This window comes from Pezoporus flaviventris, unplaced genomic scaffold, assembly GCF_033815535.1.
Source record: "Pezoporus flaviventris isolate CSIRO_AGI_PZ_B2104156 unplaced genomic scaffold, CSIRO_AGI_Pfla_v1 ptg000025l, whole genome shotgun sequence".
NCBI classification, from domain to species: Eukaryota; Metazoa; Chordata; class Aves; order Psittaciformes; family Psittacidae; genus Pezoporus; species Pezoporus flaviventris.
In genome coordinates, this window is record NW_026892573.1 from 8,931,880 (window position 1) to 8,955,674 (window position 23,795).

Here is a 23,795-nt window from a genome sequence, read left to right on the forward strand (position 1 = left end):
CCGGGACCGGCGGGACCCCGGAGGGGAGTGCAGGCAGGCCCTGGCCCGGCTGCTGGCCCGGTGGGCCCCGGGAAACACCAGGTGCTGCGGGTTGCGGGAGTGAAGGTGGCGGGCGGTGCCGGGAGCGGCTGCAGCCGTCGCCACGGCACTGGGCGGGCGAGGCCCCGGCCCAGGTGCAGCCGTGCAGCGCCGCCCGGCCATTTAGCCTCAGCCCGATAGGACTGTGGTTGTGTTCGCGCTCCGCTGCCTGGCCTGGTCTTGGCGGGTGAGTGGGGCTCTGCGGCCCGGCGGAGGCGGGAAGGTCGGGGGCAGCCCGCAGGAAGTTTAGCGCAACTTTCCGCTGAGTGCGCGGGGCGCCGGGGGCGGGTGTCAGGGTTCGACTTGAGCAGCGCTGAGGTGAGGGGAGAGCGGGCTTCGGCGGGCTGGGACACCGCGGGCTGTCCCACTGTGGAGCCCGCAGGTTCCGTGTGGTGCCCGCTGGGCTGGGGCTAGGCCTGCGGGGCCTCTGACGGGAGGGAAGCAGTGTTGCCGACTCGCCGGTGCCGGCCCTGTTCCGTGGCGCGGTGAGGCTGCTGGGGGGACAGCATCCGCCGCAGTGAGAGCCGCTTCACACCTTGGGGCTATGAGGCTGTGCCTGAGAAGTGACTGCCGCCCGGCGAGGCGGGTCTGAAGGAGGGGAGAAGCGTTCGGACTGAGTGCGGGCCTCCGTCCCGGGGAGGTGATGTGTGCAGGGGCTTTTGGTCCCGCTCCAGCCTCGGGCTGCACCTTTCTCGGAGGTGCCAGCTGTGGCTCTTCCGTGTCTCATAGCTTGAAATAGTGAGAAATGCCTCATAGTGAGGTAAAGATGCTGTTTTAAAGTTGTCACTGTGGTATGTTAGGTATAGTAAAAAAGCCCTTCATCACACTGCTTAGTGCACTGATTCTCAGTAACCTTATAGAGAAGGACTGCTTTGTCAACTGGGGTGGAGGGAATAGTTGAAAGCTAAGTAAAGTTTGTCTGCTGGTAACGTGACTATGTGCTGTAGAATGCTGGTATTTACTGTTTCTTGTACTGATCTCCCTTTAACTAGATGTATGTCTCTTAAGACCAGCAGAGCCGCAACAGGGAAAATGACAGTTGTGAGGTATGAACAAGGGGCAGAGCTGACAGGAGCATCGAGGTGAGTGAAATGAACTGTACCAGTGTGTGGGTTTGGGATTGAGGTATGCTGTGTGTGGACCCCTGCCTAGAGTTTCTTAGTACTTTAACAAAAATAACGATGGAGTGCTTGAGGCTTATATAGCTTACAGTGTTGGTGTTCTCCCACCCCAGTGCTGTTGTTTGAGAGGAGTCATATCTTTGAAATGCACTGCTCTGATTGACTTCTTGAGGCAGTTAAAAGGTACAGAGCACCTAGCCCTGATTTAACAAGTTTATGGGATTAAAGCTTGCTCACTCACTTCTAGCCTCCAGAAACACCGTTGAAGTCTCTTATAGAGCGAGATGCTCTTGTTCTGCTCTCCCTGAAAGCCTCAAGTCTGAAGTTCCCTTTAGCTGTGAACAGTCAGAAAAGCTTATGGTTTGATGGAGAGTGTGTGGGGTAGAAACAAGTTATTCTAGTGTATCTTTTTTTCTCTTCCACCTGATTGTCAAAGACTGGCTATAGTAGCTTGTGGTGGAGAGCTTGTTCCAAATTGGACAACAAGTGGATGTAGAGTGCTTCGCAAAACAAACTCCCACTGAGGAAAGCATTATCTAGGACTGAATTCTTGTGTGAGAGCACAATGGAAGCGGCATGCTTGGACTTTGCTCCTGTTTTCTTTTGTGTTAAAGATTGGCTTCCTAACCCAAATGGCTAATGTTGTTCATTCTTGTTTTAATCGCAGTAGAGGATAACAAGGTGGCTTTTGGTGCACTTCATATGTCTATAAGGATAAGCAAGTGACTTGCAGCAAACTAGCTGTAGCAGCTGTTCATTGAGTGGAACCTACCAAGTAACTGTCCCATAAGAATAGCTGGGAAGCAAAGCTGAGTGGCTGTATATCAGTGGAGTTTTGCTTCAGTTCTAGGAACAAAATGAAGATACTAGTATCTGGAGATGGATGGTGAAGCTGAAAAATGAGGCTTAAATGCTAAAATTCTTGGGGTGGAATCTTTTCTCTGGTCTGCCTGATAGTGAGTACAGCTGGTGAATCATCAGTACTGGTTGCTGAAACTGCATGCTGGCGCATGGGTCCATTGCGGAGGATGAAGATTACTTGGGTCTTCTGAGTTGTTACACCAGTGCTTCAAACTAATGCTAGGTTGCCTCAGAACAGCATGGAAACATCAATATTGAGCATAAGTATGTAGTTGCTGCTGCCCAAGAAGCAATGATGCCAGAGACAGAGCCACAGCAAACACTGTGACTGTGCTGTTATACAGCATAATATTTCTCTGGAGGAGGCTTAATTAGAAACTCCTGAATTTGGATGTTGCTTTCTCTGAGGATATCATGTGGCCTTCAGAGCTTCTCAGGTGGCTGAACAAAAGCCTAATCTAAAGAGATGATTTTAAGGAAGTTATGGCAAGCAGCCACTACCACCAAAAAGTGCTGTTCTAGCACTAGCTCAGCTGCTGCTCTGGTCTTCCAGTTTCCGGTCTGGTATCCTGCTCTGCACAAAAACATCTCTGTGCTATGGCTGTTCCTGGTGAAAACTTTCGTTCTCTGAACAAGTAGTGTACTGTAATAGCATTAATGTAATTTGGACTCTCAGAAGCAACTTTGCATGTATATGTGTGTGTGTGTATATGTTTCCTACCGGAGTCTGGATTGTTAAATCCTCAGCAGGCTCTTGGATGCTGAACTCCAAAACCCTTAATCCTATTGCTGAACACATATATTCCCTTCCTGCCCCGAAAGAAACTTCTGCAAGATAGATTGCTAATGGAACTAGGTCAGTACAAGCCAAAAGGTTCTGCTGCTCCAATGTAGAAGTATTTCTTCCACTGGTACTATACCTGTACTCTGGCCCATTCTGCTCCTCACTGCTTAGCTGACAGTTAATCTTCTTTTCTCTGGAACAATGAAGGATAGCAATATATAAAGTTGACTTCCCTATCGATATGTGACTTGTGTTATTCCTTTGCCAGCTCTCCAACAGCAGAAGAGCCCACAGTAAAGATTGATGATGGCCATGATGAGGATAACAGACCAGATAGCTGTTCCAAGTAAGCTAATAATATACTAAATGCCTAGTGTATCCCTAAAGTGGAAATTGTTGAGCCAAAGTAAGCAGGCAGGTGGCTTGCTGAAGTAGTGATAAGCCCAGTGAATCACTTGATATTGGCATTTGCTTTAGTATATAATGAAGACAAGTAAGTTCAGAAGCTTCTTTATGCCTCTAGAGGTGAAAGCCCAACCTAAGAACTAGCTACAAGTCCATCATATTATGTAGAATGGGGAGTCCAAACTACTTTAAGCTTTCCCAAAAGAATGATTTTTGGGAGAGCACAGAAGAACAAATGCTGGCAAGAAAATAAGATGAATGAGTATCTGAGGTGAATAAGCATCATGCCATAAAGACTAAAATGTCTGAACTTACTAGTGGTTAACTGTTCTTGAAGTAGTTATTTTCTAGTGGTGTTTAGCTCTTGTTACCAGATTACTAACTCCTATAGCATGTTTAGTTAAGTCACTGATATATATTGACTTGTTTCTCTGCAGCTCAAGAACAGTAAGACTAAGCCTGTTATCTCAGGTCTTCAATATGACAACATGTCTGTGTAGAATTTGGGAGTTGACATTTACAAATGTGTTTTACAAAGACCTTTAGCTAAGTACATGAGCAAATGTGCTACATCTCAACTGATGTAAGATGCTGGCAGGCTGAATTGGAGTGGTGTGTATGTATTTCAGTCTTTAGTGTACCTAATAAAGGTACCTGTCCTTAGGCTGTGGAATTTGGAGTCTAGGTGTACCTGTTATGTTTGCATTGCAGGATTGACTGGGACAAGAGAACAACAAACTGCTAGCGCTGCAATAATTACACTTCCTCAGATACTAGGCATTCATAAATGCAAGGAGAACCCCCTGTATACTAGGTTGCCTTCAAGACGAGACTTGTTATTGCATCCTTGACTTCTGTGGGAAAAGTGTGTACTACAACCTATATATCCTCCTTCTTAAGGATGCAGGTGTTTGCTGGTTAGATCTTGAACCTAATAATGGTGTGGGTTAATTTGATAAGGCCAAGAAGATGCTTCCTCATCACTTCAGAGATACCTAGCCTTGTCTTAAACTGAGGTGTTAATGATATGCCCAAAGTGAAATGCAATGTTCAAGTTACCCTAGAGGAAAAGAGTAGCTTGGACAGGGTCACTGGAGTGCAATATGCATTACTGAGCTGACAAAGGCTTCCTGTAACAGTGGTATCCCTAACGGTGGGGAGAGGAAATGTAGTAGCTGTATATAACAGGAAAGATAAGATAAATATGCAAACAAAAGTATCTACTGGTACTTTTTGTCAGTATGTCAGAACTTCTGGTAGGTTCTATTGTTAGTGGTATACTTGGACAAAGTGTTTTCTTATAAGTGTCTAAGAAAAGACTATACTTACAGTAGTTAAGTAGTCTTGGGATTACTTAACAGACTGGTAATCTGTTTTTCAAACTGTCGGAACTTGGCATTTGCAGGTAGTTGCTTCTACCTTAGTTCTTGGTGTAGCCTAAGGAGACTTTCAGCTAGTAAGACAATTACACAAAAGCCTGGCTTTAAACCAGAAGGCAAAAAGCAACACATGATAATCTGTAGCTGAAAACAGAGGTGGAACCCTACTAGGGCTGGAGATAACTCTCAGTATTGCAAGAATTTAGCTTCAGCTCATTTTCTTAAAAGGCACTAAAGACCTTGATCTGAAAGCCAAATTGGTATTTCCTTCTAATGGTAGAAGAGGTATTTTTCTTCCTCTATTCCAAGAGCACTAAAGCAGTACCAGAGCTATTAACAAGTGCAGTTTTTTCCAGGTCTAGAAAAAAAAGAAATGTCTGATATGATAAGCTAATATCTTGAATAAGATGACACCTTAAAAGTTGTTTATCCTTTAATCTTCCTCTTGACCAATAGCTGTTATATAAGCCTGCTTCTTAATACCCAGTTATTAGCTTTAAGCCACACTTCTAGTGTCATTGGAATTATGACACTGAGTAGTGTTATGCATAAGTGCATACTATCAGGCTTTTAGGGGCTGATGAGTATTGATGAGCACTTTTTCTATGAAGTGGTCAAAGCATTGCTTTCAAGTACTGTCTTAACCTATATTCTTCATGAATAAAACTGGATAATTGCTTTTAAAGAAAGCACTGCTATACAGAATTCTAAACTGAAAAGAATGTGAACAAAAGAATGTTAACAGTGCTTTTGTGGTTAACATCAATAGCAAAATGTCACTTGATTTGATGCAACTTCTCTTCTCTTCTCTTGCAGTGCACTTAAGAGAAAAATTTCCCCATTTGTGATGTCATTTGGATTCAGGTAAAAGCTCATGCCCGTGATGATACGGGCAAGACAGAAACAGTCCTTATTTCTGGTGTGAGAACTCAGAAAATTCCTTGAGCAACAGTGGCTCCAGCCTGCTCTGTATGCAAAATACTGAATCCTATCACCCCCAGAAAGGATGACTTGAGAAAAGTACTTTGACTGGCAAAGAAGCCTTAAACAGCTGGGGCTATGTTCTCCAACTGGAGCTGGAAGTCAGAACTGTAAATGCTGGTGACCTGGATAAAAGCTTTTTAATGACTTACTCCAGGCTGTGACAGCCTTTGAACAACCAGCTGGTCAGTTGTATGCAATCTAGGTGCTGGAACAAGGTAAGCTGTTACAGTCAATATAGCCCCTTAAAAGTAACTGTCTTTATCATGACTATAGTAAGTTAGGAGTGTGAGAGGAAAGTGAGTAAGCTGGAAGACAGCACTGACATCTGTGTTCCTTAAAGCATTCCAGATCTTCAGCATTTCTAGGTAGCTGTGGAATTATAGGAAAACACAGCTGAGTCTGGGTTAAATATACAGTTCCACATGGATTATATACTCTATGCAGATCACTTAAATGCAGTTGGAATCTGCTTATATAAGCATGCTTCAATCCTGTATATAAAAGACATGCTTTGCTGGAACAGGTTAAAACAAAAATCTGGGCTTGTGCTTTTTGGTCAAATGTCAGAAATTCATTCCTACCTCTTGAGCTCACTAATATCTTTCTTTTTGCAGAGTATTTGGAGTTGTGCTTATTGTTGTGGACATTATAGTTGTAATTCTGGATCTGGCTATTGGTGAGAAGAAGGGTGTTAGAGAGATACTTGAAGGTGTTTCCCTGGCAATAGCACTCTTCTTCCTCGTTGATGTTCTCCTGAGAGTATTTGTTGAAGGGTAAGACACAAGCGAATGCTGAGTTGGTGCGGCAAGTCCTCAAGCTAGTAAGGAAGCAAAGGATCACAAACAATGGCCCCATCTCTTCTTGGTTGTGTGTGTTGTCTGTTACTCTTCTATAGAATAATCGTAGAATCATAGAATAGTTAGGGTTGGAAAGGACCTTAAGATCATTAAGTTCCAACCCACCTGCCATGGGCAGGGACACCTCACACTAAACCGTGTCACCTAAGGCTCTGTCCAGCCTGGTCTTGAACACTGCCAGGGGTGGACCACTCACAACTTCCCTGGGCAACCCATTCTGGTGTAATAATCTGTAAAATGTTTGGGGTATAAGTAAGCACTTCAATTCTATCAGCTTTGCTATGACTGATACATGTAGACTAGGTGTATGATTATTTTCATAGTGAGTCTTCAGTGCTCAGTATCAAGAACTACTTCAGGAGAACTTGTCTCTAGCAGTACCTATGTGTAGGTGATTATCTTCCTGAAGATGTGTTTCAGTATTTGTTATCCATATGGACATCTCTCTAAAACTCTTTTGTTTCAGCTTCAGGAACTATTTCTGGTCCAAACTGAATATTTTGGATGCATTCATAGTGGTGGGCACTCTGTTAATCAACATGACATACTCCTTCTCGGGTCTTGCTGCAGCAGATCAGATACCAAGGTAAGAGTGGTATGGCAGTTGTTAAACATGAGCTTTCTTCATAGTCTTCTAAGAATTTTCTTGGGCACCTCTAAGCTAGACGTGTGCATTCTAGATCATGAATAGTGATAGTATTTCATGGTACAGACTATTGAATAATAGAGACATTTAATTTTGGTCTACAGTTATACTGTACACTGTCCCCATCTCAATGGCAGAGATTATCTAAGCATATCAGTTGAGGTAGCTAAAAGTGAATAGAGAGGCCATCAAATGCTCTGATTCCAACCTTTCTTGGAGGAAGGTATGCAGCAGTCCTGAGAGAATCTGAAGGTCAGAAACATGAGTTGGGTTATAATAGCAAATGCAACAGACAGCTGAAGGAGGATCTCCATCTAGTGGATCTTGACAGTGTGGCAGCTCTTTCTATTTCTTGTTTCCTCCACCTTGCTTTTCCAAAAGCCCCATATTAGTACATATTGGCTTTTTCAGCTGTGTCTTGGAGAGGGGAAATATGCTGATTATGTGTGTAAATTAATTCAAGTAATATTTTCATCTTTCTTCTGTAGCTTGATCAGATGATAATCTGTGAGAGGAGTCCATTTGTGCATGAGATCTTCCCACCTAACACTCCCATAGTGTCCAGTAATTCAACTAATTTCCAGTAGCCTACCTGGGATTTACCCCTTTCTTTCTTCATAACTATTCCTCAAGAAGCAAACAGCAGTCTTAGAGCACCTGATACATCTCAGAATAATTAGAATTTGAGCAGCTTTTATGTGGATAAGAGTATATATGTGACAAGTAAAAATTCAGTGGCAGGCCATAAAGGTAACATGCCCTGATGAAGGAATATGGTCTCTTACTTCTAATCTTGTCTAGCTGGGTGTGCACTGGGGTAAGTTACCCATTTCCTTGAAGTCTAACTTATAAATAAGAACATCAGGGAATGAGAGCAGGGTCTAGGAGCTAATGCCTAATGTCTAATTTCCTAAAGGGCAGAATGCAAACTGCTTTAATCTTTAAGAGATACTTCTCAGAGATGTAGTTCAGGCTAGGGAGAGGGGCTTTGCAGTCTTCAATCCACTGTTGTTTCATCTCCTTGGCTTCCAGCTTCTTGGCTGCTAGCTCCAAGGGAGCTCTGTTTGAAACCAGCAGAGTTATCCTGGGCTAGGAAGAAGCTTTGGGGAAAAAAATGAAACTCTCCTCTTGGTGTCCAGGACAGCCTTGTTTTGCTGACTCTAATCTCTCCATCAGTGGAGAGCAGACTGTCTTTAACTAGAAGTTTGTCTCTTACTGCAGGTATTCACCAGGATTCTTGACTAAGTGCATCAGGATCTGAAATAAGTGTGTGTGCTCCTTAAAAGCATGTGCTCACTTAACTCCTTCAGAAGTGAATGTTAGTTTTCCATAGTCCCTAAGGGTATGTGAAAGCAGCTGGCCCTGTTCAGTTGCTTTGGTAGAACCACTCACATAAGCATTTTGCCTGCTTCAGAGTTCAACGACAGTTCAAAGTTTCTCAAACCAAATCATCTGCTCTAGTTGCTGAATGATTAAACATGGGGTTTATACTGATCTGTCCTCAGGTTTCTTAAGGCATGACCTTGTCTAGCTTCTCTTTTCAGCTATTTTCAGGTGGTTACTTATGTTTAAATATGTAGCTGAACAAGCTTCAAGGAACAAGAATTTGGGGTTGTCATAGGTAGTGTTACAGGAATTTGTTTCTCTGCAGAGTTGCCTATGAGAGTCTGAGCAACTAGGGATTTCCTAGTTCTGTTTCCTAGTTCCTAGTTAGCTGTTCAGAGCATGTACTTCCCCCAAAAACTCAACAATTAAACATGGTATTCTTCAAGCACAGTGTTCTTTCTCCAAAATGAGCCTGAGAAGTCCTGGTTAAGTATATGAACAAAGCTTTAAACTCTGAGGGAGCTTTTAAATAGCTTTAAGCTTTGCATTTAAGTTTAATTGTGTTAATTTTCTTTTGTGGTGAATCTGACTCTAATCTAGAATGGTCACTCTCTTCCGAGTTCTGAGGATTGTCATCTTGGTAAGAATATTTCGCCTGGCTTCACAAAAGAAGCAACTTGAAGTGGTGACCAGGAGAATGGTAAGTTGGCCTCTTGCTATACCTAGGCTACTATTACTGTTTCCAGCACTTTCTCCACATAGCCATCAGTAGCAGCAAGACTACCCACAGCCTGTTGGTCTTCAACTCAATAATAGTGCCTAAGCAGCACATCTGTTTAGTGTGCATGCCAGGGTACTGGAGCTTTGCCTCCAACTTCAGCATAGCTAATAATTCTTAGCTTTGCTCAAGTAAGCAGCAACTTGACCTGAAAGGCCAACGTACTGAAGTGATTGCACCATCAAGTGTCTCAATTAGTAATTTCTAATTTGTATGGTACATAGACTGTTTTCCCTCCTATAGAGGAGGATAGGAATTTTAATGCTTCACTGCTTATTCCAGGTGAAGACAAAACAGCTTAGCTGTTGAAGCCGTATTTGTTGTAAATGCCTCTTACCTTTATCAGGGAACTAAAGTGGTAGTTGAAGCTTTAAGTATGTCCTCTTGCTCAGGAATAAGTAGTCTTGGTTATGCTGCCCTTAACTTTCTTCTTCCTTCCCTCAGCCCCCAAACACTCAAATAGTAATGATGGATTCATAACTGCAGCATTCTTTACACTAGAATGAACTTTGATGCTTCAGAATAAAAATTCTGTACAGAGCTTCTACGTGAAGCTAATATAAGAAACATTCTTGGTTAATGCTGTGAACTTTGCTGTAGCAAAATTGGGCTCTGCTACTGACTTGACTTCAGAGTCTAGATGGTTGGTTTAGTTACTGGTAACAGGCAACACTTGCTGATCTCTGACATTTCTCTGGAAGATTAACTTTTCTTTCTTTGGCAGGTCTCTGAAAACAAAAGGCGTTATATGAAAGATGGCTTTGATCTGGATCTCACTTATGTTACTGGTTTGTAGAAACAAATGAGACTTGGAAGCATGTTACATCCTGCTAAAAGTAGTTATTAGGTTTATCTAAAACATTGCCTGTATTTCATGTAAAGCACTAATGAAAATTAAGTATGAAATCAAACCAGGCTTATTCCTTTTCTGTGGGATTTTTGAAATATGGATTCCTGACTCTGACCCTGTTCTCAAAGATTAACCTTCCAGGAGAGAGGTCATATGTGCTGTATGTATTGATAGAAACTCTCCTGAGGCCTAGTGAACCAGAGCTGAGAAACTGACTTACTTTTTTTTTTTGATTCTGTGGAGATTGATGCATAATAGTAGTTGGTGCTTTGGGGAGCATTATTGCCCTGCTCTAGCTATGCTAAATGTAGAGCAAGGGCTCTTGGAAATGAGTAGGTTGTCCTTATAATTAGGGTAGGAGTAAGCAATTTCATAATGATACTGCTCTCAGTCATGTAGTTCTTACATATGGGGAGACTTTCCCCTGTTACTTCAGCTTGCTGTCTTTTCCTCAGATCGCATTATTGCAATGTCGTTTCCATCTTCTGGGAAGCAGTCTTTTTATAGGAACCCTATAGAGGTAAAAATCTCTCATTTACCAATTTCACTATTTCTGAATGATTTTTTCACTTCTGGGTTCCTACTAATTTGCATGTGGACTAGATAAGTCAATCCTAGTTCTGCTGGTTTGGCTGGTTGGAATGACCAAGTGATAGTCTCCATGTGCTGTACTGCCTGTGTTGTAGTCTCTCAGCTGAGCTTAGTGGGATGTATCTTACAATGTGGACACATTGGTGTTCTGAAGCTCCTGTTCTTTGGGAGTGCTTCAGAGAACCAAGTCAGTTCTGTCCTAGGCTAGTAGTAGTGTGATTGATAAGAACTATCTGTTCTTCTAAATGAAGATGTTTAAAAGGTCTATATAATGCTCTTTTCAGAGCTATGGCAGCTGATATTGTAGAAACCTAAATATGTAGGGCAGAGAAGATGCAGTAGTACTTTTATTCCAGGCAAGAACCCAAGTTGTTTGGCTAGAAAGGCCTGCTGTCCAAAGGCTATTTATGAATGCAGTTGCTGACCTGTGCAGGTTAGTGGTTGAGGCAGCAGTGCAAATACAGAGACCTAACTACTCTGAACTCTTGTTGCTTTAGGAAGTTGCAAGATTTTTGGACACCAAACATGCAGACCACTATAAAGTCTACAATCTTTGCAGTAAGTATACTTAGCTGCTGACTACGCTGAAATACAGCTAAAAGAGAAAAACATCTCTTCAAAGTATGCTGCTGACAATAACAGGTCTCTCAGAATATATAATCTGTCAAAAGGACATAGCTGTCTCTACTTACCATCTGTCCTGAAAGTGGCTGTTGACTTTGAGTATCTAATGCTGTCCTGGAACTTGCAAAAGAGGTACCGAAGGCCTTGCAGTTTAGGCTTCCTTGCTTATGCTGAATAATTGCCTTAGTGTTCTAAAACATTTTACTGAAAAATGAAAGTGGAAAACTAAACCTGGGCTAAAAGTTGGGGTGATGTTGGAGAATTTCCTATCAAAGGTTTAGAAGAATGAAGTGGAGGAATAGTTAAATGCTCTTCTACTTAGAGGTGGCTAAAAATACCCCAGAAAAGTACTTCAGAAACCACTATCCTGTGGTTCCTGCTTCATAGCAGAGCTGGAAGCAGGGTATGATAAAGGAGTACTGACACTTGAAATCCTGAAAAAGCAAAATTGTCTTCTGGCCAGCAGAAGGATAGATAGGGATCACAGATGAGCCATTAGGGTTACCACTCTAGCTGGTGGTTGCTGTGGTTGACATCCCTGCCATGGGCAGGGACAGCTCACACTAACCCACTAAACCACGCCACCCAAGGCTTCACCCAGCCTGGCCTTGAACACTGCCAGAGATGGAGCATTCACAACCTTCCTGAGCAACCCATTTTAGTGCCTCATCACCCTAACAGGAAAGAACTTCTTACTTATATCCAGTCTAAACTTCCCCTGGTTTTAATCTGAACCCATTACCCCTTGTCCTATCACTACATGGCAGGGATGCTGGAACTAGATGATCTTAAGGTCCTTTCCAACCCTAACTATTCTATTCTATGATCGTACATCAGAACATTGTCGGATACCATAATCCTATGGAAAGGAATGGCCATCTGGATGTGGAGATGAATTTTAGCTTAGGTGAGAGATGTGAAACTAGAAGCTAAGCAAGCATGGCTTTAGCTAAATTACCTCTTTTTTTTTTTTTCCACTTTGATCTGTCTGTCTATACTACTGCACTTTAAACACTAGCATATGCTCAGGTGAGCAGCTGTGTGTCCCAAGCCACTTTATTTGTAATCCTACTTCCCTTCCTGGCATAACTTCAGATTTTTCTTTGTAGGTGAGAAAGGCTATGATCCCAAGTACTTCCACTACAGGGTAGAAAGGATCTTTATTGATGACCACAATGTCCCAGCACTACAGTGAGTCTTGTCAAGAAATGCATACATCATGGTAGCTCTGTGTAGGCATTTGCTTTGATCTGCTGACTTTCCTCTTATCTAGGGACATGCTGAAATTCACTGCCAGTGTCCGTGAATGGATGAGTCAAGATGAAAAGAACATCATAGCAATTCATTGTAAAGGAGGCAAAGGTAGGACTGCTCATGTATAATTGGTGTGTACTACAAATTACACCTTACTCTTACCATGGCTTCCTTTGATATGTGGCCTTAAACCATAACATGAGATTGGTTTAGAGCATAACTTGACAAATTCTGCAGACGCTGACTAGCAACAGTATAGTACCATGTGCTTAGTATCGCACAACCCCATTTCTAGATAACCCAGATTGGTTTTTAATCGAAGGTGGCATCTGATCTCTGAAAATGTTCTTTGGTAACTTCCTGCTGTCCTGGCTGCTGGTACAGCAGTTCCCCAGGAGAGGCTGGGAATAGGGAGCTGCTGGAACGGATACTATCAAAAAGAGTTAAGCTTCTGGCTCCCTGGTAGCCAGTTACCCACACTGAATATCCTGCATTGTAATATGCCTCAAGCTTTTAATTGCTGTGGGGGAGAGAGAGGGAATCATGGGATTGTTTAGGTTAGAAGAGATCTTTAATATCATCCAACTGCCAAGTCCACCACTAAACCATGTCCTCAAGTGTCACATCTACACATTGTTTAAATACCTTCAGGGATGGTGACTCCACTACTTCCCTGGGAAGCCTCTTCCAGTGCTTGACAACCCTTTTGGTGAAGGAATTTTTCCTAATATCCAGTCTAAACCTCTCCAGGCACAACTTGCTGATCAGCATTCCTGCCCAACTTTGTGTTGTCTGCAAACTTAAGTGAGGGTGCACTTGATCCCTTCGTCCAGATCATTGCTAAAGATATTAAACAGAACTGATGTAAAAGATAGATAAATCTTTTATATCAGTTATATAAATATCTTTAAGTTTCTTTTATATATCGTATAAAATATGATATTAAACAGGCCCCTATACTGAGTCCTGGGGAAACACCAGTTGTGACCAGCTGCCAACTATATTTAACTCCATTCACCAACACCCTTTGGGCCTGGCCATCCAGCTGGTTTTGTTGTTTTTTTGTTGTTTTGTTTTTTTTTACCCAGCACAATACACCTGTCCAAGCCATGACCAGCCAGTTCCTGTTGGAAATGGTGTCAAAGCCTTTGCTAAAGTCTAGGCAGACAACATCCACAGACTTTCTCTCATCTGCTGTAAGTGGGTCACCTTGTCATAGAAGGAGATTTAGGTTAGTCAAGTAGGACCTGCCTTTCTTAAACCCACACTGACTGGGACTGATGTCCTGTACATACTGTATACAGAATGGGTTGTCCTGTACGAGCTGTGTGGTGGCACTCAAGATGAAATGCTCCTTAACTTCTCCCTGGGTGTTTTAGGTACTGCTGGGCCTGAAGTCAAGGTACCCAGTGTTATGTGATAGGGCAATGTGATCTTATGGGAGCAAGATAGTCAAAGTTACTGCATATGAGCTGACCTGTGGGTGCTGTCTGCTACCTGTGGTAGTGCAGGAGCTGTTGAAGTGCATAGATAGCTGTGCAAATAAACCAAACTTCCCTGCAAACATCTGCTGCATCTTTAGCCACCTGCTGTTATTACTGCAAGTACTTGGCTTAAACCAGTGGTTACTTAACATGAAGTCTCCCCCAGTCTGAACAGTAGCTTAAAGGTTTTGCAAAACTCAATACTGAAACTACCTGCAGGCTAAAGCCAGTTTGAAGAACAAGTGTAGGGAGGGGTGACTTGAACTCTGAGCTTTTTTTGTTTTTAAACTCAAAGCTGAGACAATATAGGAGTGTTGTGCTAGAAGTCTTGATGCCTTCTTAGTGAGGTTGGAGGTGGAAAAGTTGGGGCAGAGAAGCAGCTCTTGACTGAAAGACTGGCACTTGACAGTGCTATAACCTCATCTAGCAGGGTGTACTTAACACTCCATTGCATGGAGTATGAGATAGTGGCCAGCTTCCTAAGTGTCTCTAGTAATATTACAAAGAAATGTGGGCACTGCTTTTAAGAAACAAGTTAACAAACTGCAGTATCTTGTCTTAACTCATTCTTTCTGGAAATACAGGTACTTGACTACTCTGCTGTCACTTAAAACTTCTGAAATGGAGAGAATGGAAGAATTTCATCTTCACAAAATCTCAAATACCTTTGAACTCCTGTAGATCACTCTGTCTCTTATTTCTAATGCAGGGAGGACTGGAACAATGGTTTGTACCTGGCTCATAGACAGTGACCAGTTTGAGAGTGCAAAGGTAAAAAATGGTGGTTTTTTTTTGATTCTTTTAGTATTCAGAGTTCTTTAGAATCTAATTAATTGGTGAAATGCATCAGTACTTTGCAAGAGCTCCATACTGGAAAAAGGACACTGAACTGATGCTTTGTTCTTTATAACAGAGTTCTTTGTTCCTTTTCAAAATAAAGTTCTTGCAAATCTTACTATTAGGTAAGTTCCTTTCTGACGAAGACTATTGTTGATCAGGAAGAATAGAGAAAGTAAAATTGAACAGATACCAACTCTGAAGCATTCTTTTTGGAAGCATAATAGATATAGGATTTCAGGCAATACCTTTCTTGAACTGTAGGTGGCTTCTGAGCATGCTCTACTAGAGATAACATCATTGTTTTTAAGTGGTCTCCAAGTAGTGTGAGGCATCAAGAATTGTCTTGACTGCCAGTGTTACAGCAAGAAGCCCTTCTGGGAAAAGGGAGAAAGAGCAAGTCCCAGCCAGGACAGATGCATGTGCTGTTTTAGCTTCCCAGATCCAGTATACCAATCTGGAGACATGGTCTGCAGAAGGCCCAGGTCACTCAAAGTAGTCTGGGCTCACTGTGGATCCATTTAATCACTTGTTTTTTCTCAGCTTGCTTTGTGAAGATCTGAATTAAGATCAGCTTGATCTGCCACAGACCACTCAAATACGTGTGGTTCTAAAGCAACTGCTTAGAAAGCATATTGTTCTCCTTCACTCTTTCATGGATGGCAGACTTTATCTGACTTCCTAATTAGTACTTTTTTTATTCTAGTTAAAAGCCTCCTTCAGAAGGTACCAAAACAACTATTGCATATTTTTACTTGCACTCCCTTACTGGAATTGACTAATGGAATTCTAGTTTACTGCCCTCCCTTCAGGAAAGGGGAATGGTGGTGGGATAAATATATTAACACTTGAAGTTATTTTCCTATGTAGGAAAGTTTGGACTACTTTGGGGAGAGAAGAACTGATAGAAGCACAAGTACCAAGTTTCAAGGAGTTGAAACTCCATCCCAGGTAAGCTTCAGCAGGTCCAGTAACAGTAGCCAAACCAACATTACTCTTGCAACTGCTTATGCTACCCTGCCTCCTCTGCCTTGTTTCAGATGTGGGTTCCTACATGCCGAACTCCTGAACTTTCTGTATTTGTTCTTTAAAGGTTGGAAGACCATCTAGTGGTAGGGTTGTGCTGCATTGTCCCCTCCCTCCCTCACTTTGTCCAAGTACATCCCTTATGCCTTTCTCTGCATAATAACAAATCTGAATTCTGTTATTTAAGATAACAGAATTGGTGAGATAAGGGGAGCTTTCAGTCCAGCCCCACTGTTCAAGCAGGGTGAGCTAGAGTAGGTTGCTTAGGGCTGTGTTCAGCCAGGTCTACATCACCTTCCCAGATGGGGACTCCACAACCTCTCTGAGCATCCTGACAGGAGCATGATCCTGTAAGACAGTTGGGCTGTTATCAAGGATGCACTGAAGCCTGCAGCCTGGCCTGGGGAGGGGCTGTGGCACTGATGTGCCTGGGTGGAGAATTGCATACTATAGAGACTGCATTTACAAGGAAATACTAGAGTTATTGCCTCAGACCACAGTTTAGGGCTTTGCTCATTCTGATTTACTATGTACTGTGGGGTTCAGAGGTGTGAGATGAAGCTGGTGACAGAGGTACATCAGTTGCTGGTATAAAATAGAATAGAGGTACAGCTGTCCTACAGAATGTGTTTCTGTAAAATGAAAGCATCTTGTACATTTAAACATCCTGCCCCTTAAAAAGCTACAATAAAAAAAGCTCCTCACTTCTTGCTGAACTGAAGTACAGAATTCCTCTTAGAACATGAAGTTTAAATATTGCTTAAAATGTAGATACTGGATTTGCCTAGAAGATTATTTGAACTGGGGAGGGGAAGGCGAACAAATGGCTACTTTTCTCTCAGCTTTGCACTTAGAGCTAAGACTTTAGGATTAAGTAGATCTTCTACTCTTCTTTTGCCTAGAATTAAGCTGTGTGGATTACAGAAACTGCATAATTTGTCTGGGTTTTTGCATTACAGAGTAGGTATGTTGGGTATTATGAGATCCTGAAAAACAAGTATAACTTGAAACTCCCACCAGAGAGACAACTCAAAATAAAAAACCTCAAAATCCACTCTATACAAGGTAAGAACTCTTGAATTTGGGCATTCCTCTATCCTACTCCTATAATAGGCAGCTGATGTCTACTGTCTGTCTTGCAAAGACCATGATAGGAATGTAGATTTACTGGGATTTGAGAATTCCAATGGCACAGTTAAAATACAATGAAAAGCAACAGTGAAATTGCCCCATGTGTTCTGTCACTTGTTGGGTGTCTAGTCCAATGGTGGCTCACATACAACCTGCTCTGTTTTGTAAGGGAAATCACTTTCCAAGGGAGATTAACTCCACATGTGGAACTTGATCCCTACTGTTTCTGCACACAGGTACTGGTAGTCTTGATAAAAGATTGTTCTAGGGGGCTACTTGGTCTTGGGGACTTCAAACTGATGTTCAGTCGGTGGAACCAGACTCTCCATTAGACTGTTCCTGCTTCATATCTGCTTTGAAATACAGCTTCCAGCCACTGAATCTTGAGCTACCTTTAGGATTTGAGTTCTCAAGTCTATTACAGAGTATTCTGGAAAGAAGGCACTTTTGAATGGCATTTCACTTGGTTTTCATGACCACTTATGTTTCCAGCTAATGTATGTGCTCTGGTATAATGCAACTCTTTCTTTCCTAGGAGTTGGGAAAGGCAATGGAACTGATATGAAGGTGCAGGTGATAGTGAGGAAGCAAGTTGTACTAGAGTGTATATGTGCCAGTCAAGGAAACTGCAAGGTGAGCACTATGAAATCATGTCAGTTGAGTCACAGAAGATGACAGCTGACTTAGAGGTCAAAAGTGTCTTCCTGTAAAAGTTGAATATTGGATGCAAAACTGTCAGATTAAATGGATGTTGTAAATTCTGAGAGGATGAAAAAGCTAAGCTTTGCTAAATCACTATCTTACAACTACTTTCCTACAAAAGATTTCCCTAGAAGTCACTTAAATGCAAATAGCTTGCTCTAAGTAGCTTAAATTGTTGACTTTTACTGTAGCACTGCTATTGTATTTGTAAGCCATGAATGAGTAGCAAGGTACTGCCATGAATTGGTCCCTTGTCTCTCTGCAGCCACTTTTCATAAAACTAACACTTCATTCTGTTATCCAGCTCTTCTTTGATGCTGAAAATGACTCTGTAGTCATTGGCTTGGAGGACAGCCCTGTCATAAGTGGTGATGTGAAAGTCAGATTTGAATCGTGTTCAGTAAGTCTAACAGTGTAAAGATCTTTGCTTGAGTATGAGGAAAGGCTGTGGTTTGCACTGCAGCTGGGTGCTGGCTGGCTGTGCTGTGTGGGGCAGGATCTGTGCTCCTCCCCAGTGACTCCTGCTCCTCTCCTGGCCCCACTGCAGTGAGTGGTGCAACAGTTGTTGCTGCATCATCCTATGCAGGCAGGGGAGACACCTCTGTGGTGAAGAATTCTTTCCTAATATCTAATCTAAGTCTCTCCTCTTTCAGTTTAAAGCAGTTCCCCTTGTCCTATCCCTACATGTTCTTGTAAAAAGTTTCCCTCTGGATTTCTTGTAGGCCTCCTTCAGAGAAAATAGTGATCTGGGTGTGATGTTGGGCTCTTCAGGTGTACTGGCCCTGGCACTTTAGCTTTGTAAACTAAACTACTGAGGATGGGTGGGTACTCTTGCTCTGCCAAAAAGTCCTATTGTCTAACAGAGTCTGTCCTTAGGATCTCCCAAAAGGCTATGATGACTGCCCATTCTTCTTCTGGTTCAACACTTCCTTTATTGAAAATAACAGGTAAGCAATCATAGTGACTGCCTTGAGATCCTAACTTTTAGTATCTGAATATAGTTAAAAGTTCATAAGTACAGTACTAATAGCTGAGATAGCTTGGCTTGTCCAGCCTGTCGTAGCTTCTGTGTGGGTACTGGTCTCCAACTCTCAGCTGGAACTGAAGAGCAGGCAGTTGGTACATAATTGCTTGCACTGTGCCAAGTATTTTAAACATGTGATATCTTAATCAACTTAATCCATTACACTTTTCTCAACATTCCATTATTAATGAACTTGAATTCAAAAAGGTAATGCTGACTTTCAAACCAAAGGCAACTTGGCCATTCTCTGTAGCATGGCTGCCTGAGAGGCTGGAACTCATTCAGCAGCTTGGCAGGCAAACATTAAGACCAGAGTTGGAGGTACTGATGCTTGGGATTCCAAAGAAAGGCTCTTTGACTGCTTCTCATGCTTTTATTAGGAATTACTGTGGTTGCTCTTGTTGAGATTAGAACTCCTGGGGGTGCTCCAGCCAGTGCAAGTTGGTCTTGTCTGCCTCTCTAGGGAAGCGATTAGAAACAGAAGGCAGAGACAGGAGATCCTTCTCTTCTGTTTACCAAACTAGCCAGATTTAGACAGAGGAACAGCAAACTTCACATAAAGATAATTACTGTGTTCTCCATAATAGGAAGAGGAAGGAAGCAAGTTTAATTTAATTGATCCCATCAGAGCATGAGGAGTGATAGCCATAAGTATGCTCATAACTCCAAACCTAATTTGCTGAGCCAGCATTGTCCTTTCTGCCTAGAGAATTCTGGTAGACCTAAGGTCACTAGGCCTGGTCAGAAATCAAATGGCTGTTAAGGCAGTGCCGCAGTATCTCCAACTCAGCCAGAGCTGATGTGCAGGTGCTATTAAGTAATAACTAGACATGAATTTGGTAAATATTAAAAGTGGAGAACATGCCTGATGAGCTTGATGAGTACTGAATTGAATCCTTGCTATTAGGAAGGTCAGTTATTAAATTCCTGCCACATGCATCCCACCAGGAGGCCTCTAGCTGAATGTGGCACAGATGTTACTCTTAACAGTCTTGCTTTGTGGGGCAGAGGAACCTGACCCACAAAGCTGTGAAACTGTTTCTCAAGCTAGATCAGGTCCAAAGCCCTGTGCAGAGGGGCATGGCTTCTGTCTGTCTGAATTAAAGATCTAGGGCTATAGTTAATATTCCAGGGCTGAGCTTGGAGTTCTCTTGGCTGAAAAAGGGAAACTGTGGTTTAGGCTGTAAGATGTGCTGATGAATTTTGTCTTTCAGACTCTACCTTCCCAGGAATGAGCTGGATAACCCTCACAAGCCTAAAACATGGAAAGTCTATACTGAGACATTTGCTGTGGAGGTGAACTTTATTGAACCATAAGGGAAAAAAGGGGAAAAAAAAAAAAACTGAAAAAAGGGAAACATGTAAAATTAATCTCTTTGCCTGGAGAATGTCTTGCTGTTTCAGTATACAATGAAGCAGTTACGTTTTGATGTACTTAATGTATTTCCGTGTAGATACAACTTTTCAAATAAATTTACATGAAGTTCTGTTATGCAGAGCAATAATACTCTGAAGAGTTACTTAGTGTCAGCTGACTGTTGTGCCAATGAGCTTTGGACGCTTTGGCGATTAGATGTTTCCACATCCAGGTAATCCCTTCTTTATTAAGCTAAGACAATTGTCTTCAAGAACATTAACCTGATGGTGGGTGGAGACCAGCAGTCTGCAAGAGGCTGCTGGAAAAATCTGACACACCTTCCTTCAGCATCAGGGTTTTCCACAGGTCAGTAGAATATTGGAATCTGAAGGGAGACATTGTCTACTGTACCAGTAGAGGTCTTGGTACTGAACCACTTATCAGAAATCCAGTGCTGTAGGGTTTTGAGAAACACTCTAGCCTGGGAGCTGACTCTGGGGGTGGTTTGCTCCTCTGGTGTTTCTCTTACCTGCAGAGGGCTGAGACGGCCATATGCCCAAACCCTGGATCTCATCAGCTTGTGAGCACAACAATGTGCTCTTCTGTAGAGACTCGTCATGTCTTCCTTGAGAAACATGTGTTGAGCTGTTGCTTCTGTAGTTGTCTTATTGTTAGGATCTAAGAGTTATGGGGGGAGGGACATAGCTTTCCATAGCTAATACCTAATTAATGAAGTAAGATTTCCCTGAATCAGCTGTTGGAAGGTCCCACAGTGTTGGAAGCTGCTGCTTTCAGCACTTCAAGTGTGGAGGCTTGAATGACCAGCAGTGTTCCACCGTCTGCAGTTCTAGGTGCAGGATAGAGTGAGCCTGTCACATGTAGCCCAAGCTCCTTTGCAAAACAGATCCAGCTAGAGGTGGCTCACAAACCAGTTATGTATATCTCCCTAGATAGGGTTCTTGCAGAAGAATTAATCACTGCTTTTTCTTCCAGACTGGGATTTTGCATGTTGCAGACTGTAGCTGCTGCATCTTGTCCTGCTCTTGTGTATCTCCAGAAGTACCTGGCTCCATCCCCTCCCATGAAGGAGGTGACTGTAGGTGGCAGCAAGAGCTCTCCTCAGCTTTGTTATGGGTTGGCAAACTCGGTCTTCACTATCCATCCTTGTCCTCTGCTTGACTTGCTTCACTATGTCACTGCTCTTCTTGTACTGGGAACATGAGATTGGATGCGAGATGCCATGTCAGCTCTGACAGCTGTGATAGGTATGAGCAGAGGGTCAGAACTGATTTGCTGGCTCTGGAGTCTGCTGCTGCAGCTTAGCCTTTGCTGCAAAGGTTCAAATTGTGCAGTGCTGTTCCTCAGACTAGTGTTGCTTAAGAGACTGCATGTGTTGCACATAAACCTAAGGAACTACTCCTCAAGGCCAAGGGGTAAGCTGGCAAAGTTAATGTAACCCCTATCTCTGGTACGAGAAAAGGAAGAGATTCCTGCTTACACAGGAGTGACCACAGCTGTATCAGTGGAGGGTGATGGTGCAAGAAGGCAGCCAAGGTCTGCCTGCACTGAATGTACTAGGAGCTGAAAGAGGATGTCATTTTACTGCAGCCAGAACTGGCTGATGATTGAGTTTTTTGGCTTAGCTCAGGCAATTTGATATTGCTGTCCTAGGATGCCCTTTCTGAGAGCTTGTACGGCAGTTAAGGACAGCTGTCTTCCTGCCTATGGAGTAAACTAATCTCTTTGTGTAGCAGCAATGAAGGCTGAAACAGCAAGTCAGGTTGTTCATTCCTGTTTAAACAGGAATGAGTAACAAACTGTGTAAGGGAGATACTACATTTTTCCTGAGAGCCAAGAACCACTGCTCAGAAGATGGTAATGCTGGCAGGAGACTTACCCTTACAGTGTGCATCATGCCAATCTGCAATCTAAGAACTTGGAAGTTGAGTTGAACCTTAATATTACAACTGACTGCTTTTAACAAAGCACTAGGCCAAAAGCTGAACTAGAGGCTTTAGTTTCCATAGTAGGTTAAGAAAAATCTGCAGTTGTTTCACAGCACCTTGTTAGAGCTGTGATTTTAAGGGCTTTTTCCATCCATTGACTGCAAAAGCACTTTAATTCTGGAAGAGGAGTGAAACTGACTTCAACCTCTCTTTGCACTTAAGCAAGACAAGCTTGTTAAGCATTGTTGCACAAACAACTGTCAGGCACTCGGTTAATCAAATCAGACTTTATTACCATGAAATCCTGTATCAACATCATGAAGTTCTTAGCTGAACAACTGATACATGTTACAGCTGAAGTAGCTGTGACCAGAAAAATTACTGCTTACATCACCTTCAAACAAGAAACTCAAACTGCCTGTTTATTTCAGCCATGGGCTTCTTGTTGTATGTTCAGTTCTAAATACCCTGCTTCTTTTGAAGCTTCAACTTTTCTATTAAAAACTGCAACCATGAGCTTTAAAAAATGAAAGCAAAGACAAATCTAAGAAATAGATTGAAGTATTCCACTGATCTGGAGTCAGTCCTTGCCTTTTTGTAACTGGCAGAAGCGCATATAAATGTCTAGCCAAGAGAAATAGTACAACTTTGGAAAGGGACATTCTAGCAACTCTGTTAAAGCCTCATCTTCCTACCTGAATTATTTGAACATTTGGTATAAAGTACTGATGATGCACAGTATCATTCCCCATGTGCACCAGTCAAGCAAGGCAAATTGGTGCAGTAGCCACTGAAGATTCTTCAGCCATGCCCTGCTTTAAATCTGCCTCTTCTCATGGGTGTATGAAAGGGAGATGAACAGTTCCTGCTGCACAGGAAGGCTGGAGAGGCAAGAGTTTCTGGAACTGCAGCACATGCCTTTCATCAAGAAGGCTGTAACAGTGCAGTGTTAAGTGAACCCTGGCTCCACTGCAAGAGGCAGTAGTTACTGAGATGCTTTCATCTGTACCTAAAGCTTTTTCCCATTTCTAGAATCTGAAAGGAGAACTGTAACATGCAGAACTGAGCTGTTAGACCTGTAGCTGTTGCCAATCACTGACAAACTCCAGTTGCTGTGACAAGCTGGTACCCTGTGCATACCAATGATGATCATGGTGGGTCAAATGGCTCTGTGTTCTCCACAGGCATGGACTGACACTTAAACCCTACAACCATCCCTCTGTACAACTCCTCAATCCTGAATTGTATTGCTGAGACCTGCTCTGCCTTTGCAGTAGCTGCTTCTTATGAGGCACAGCATGCTTGTATAAAGAGCATCCTCTTTAAAAAAATTAAAGTGGCATCTAGAAATAGGTGTAACATCATTTTGGGTAACACTAACTATGTATTTCACCAAGTAGCATGACCAAGCAGGCATGCCCCCAGGCCTGAAGGTGATATAAGCTATCCAGTCATATGAGCTTTTTCCACTCTACTGAATAGATACAGCAAATGGCAGGACTCCAGCCCAAGCAACTGTGTGCTACACCACAGAGACCATAGCATCAGTTGCTTTTAAAAACTCAGTTCTGGCTTCCTGCTCCTCTTTGGCATCCCATCTTCCAAGCACATGGACTCGTGCATGTCAAGGTGACTCAGACACAAGCTTGCACAGTTACAATTCTGTGCTCAGAGCCTGCAGCTATTTCCAGCAGTCTCCCTTAGTTTAAGTGCTCAATTCAGAGGTGCTCAGCATACTCCAGCACTTGAA

General features: G+C 42.6%; 1 protein-coding gene across 2 annotated transcripts; it reads left to right on the forward strand.

Moving 5' to 3' along the window:
* Positions 1 to 20,072, forward strand: LOC133271428 (phosphatidylinositol 3,4,5-trisphosphate 3-phosphatase TPTE2-like). 2 transcript variants are annotated; one of them, XM_061457434.1, is made up of 19 exons: positions 1 to 265; positions 1,071 to 1,160; positions 3,113 to 3,190; positions 5,445 to 5,492; positions 6,227 to 6,385; positions 6,936 to 7,055; positions 9,042 to 9,141; positions 9,944 to 10,007; positions 10,525 to 10,589; positions 11,158 to 11,218; positions 12,394 to 12,475; positions 12,558 to 12,646; positions 14,732 to 14,793; positions 15,730 to 15,810; positions 16,845 to 16,950; positions 17,552 to 17,649; positions 18,023 to 18,118; positions 18,595 to 18,665; positions 19,957 to 20,072. In XM_061457434.1, the coding sequence occupies exons 2-19, from the start codon at positions 1,075 to 1,077 to the stop codon at positions 20,057 to 20,059; spliced, it is 1,569 nt and encodes a 522-aa protein (XP_061313418.1). In that variant the 5' UTR covers positions 1 to 265; positions 1,071 to 1,074; the 3' UTR covers positions 20,060 to 20,072. The 2 variants fall into 2 exon arrangements, with proteins under 2 accessions (XP_061313418.1, XP_061313419.1); XM_061457435.1 differs by lacking the exon at positions 1 to 265 and adding an exon at positions 799 to 838 and having other exon boundaries at positions 19,957 to 20,066.
* The last annotated feature ends 3,723 nt before the right edge of the window (positions 20,073 to 23,795 follow it).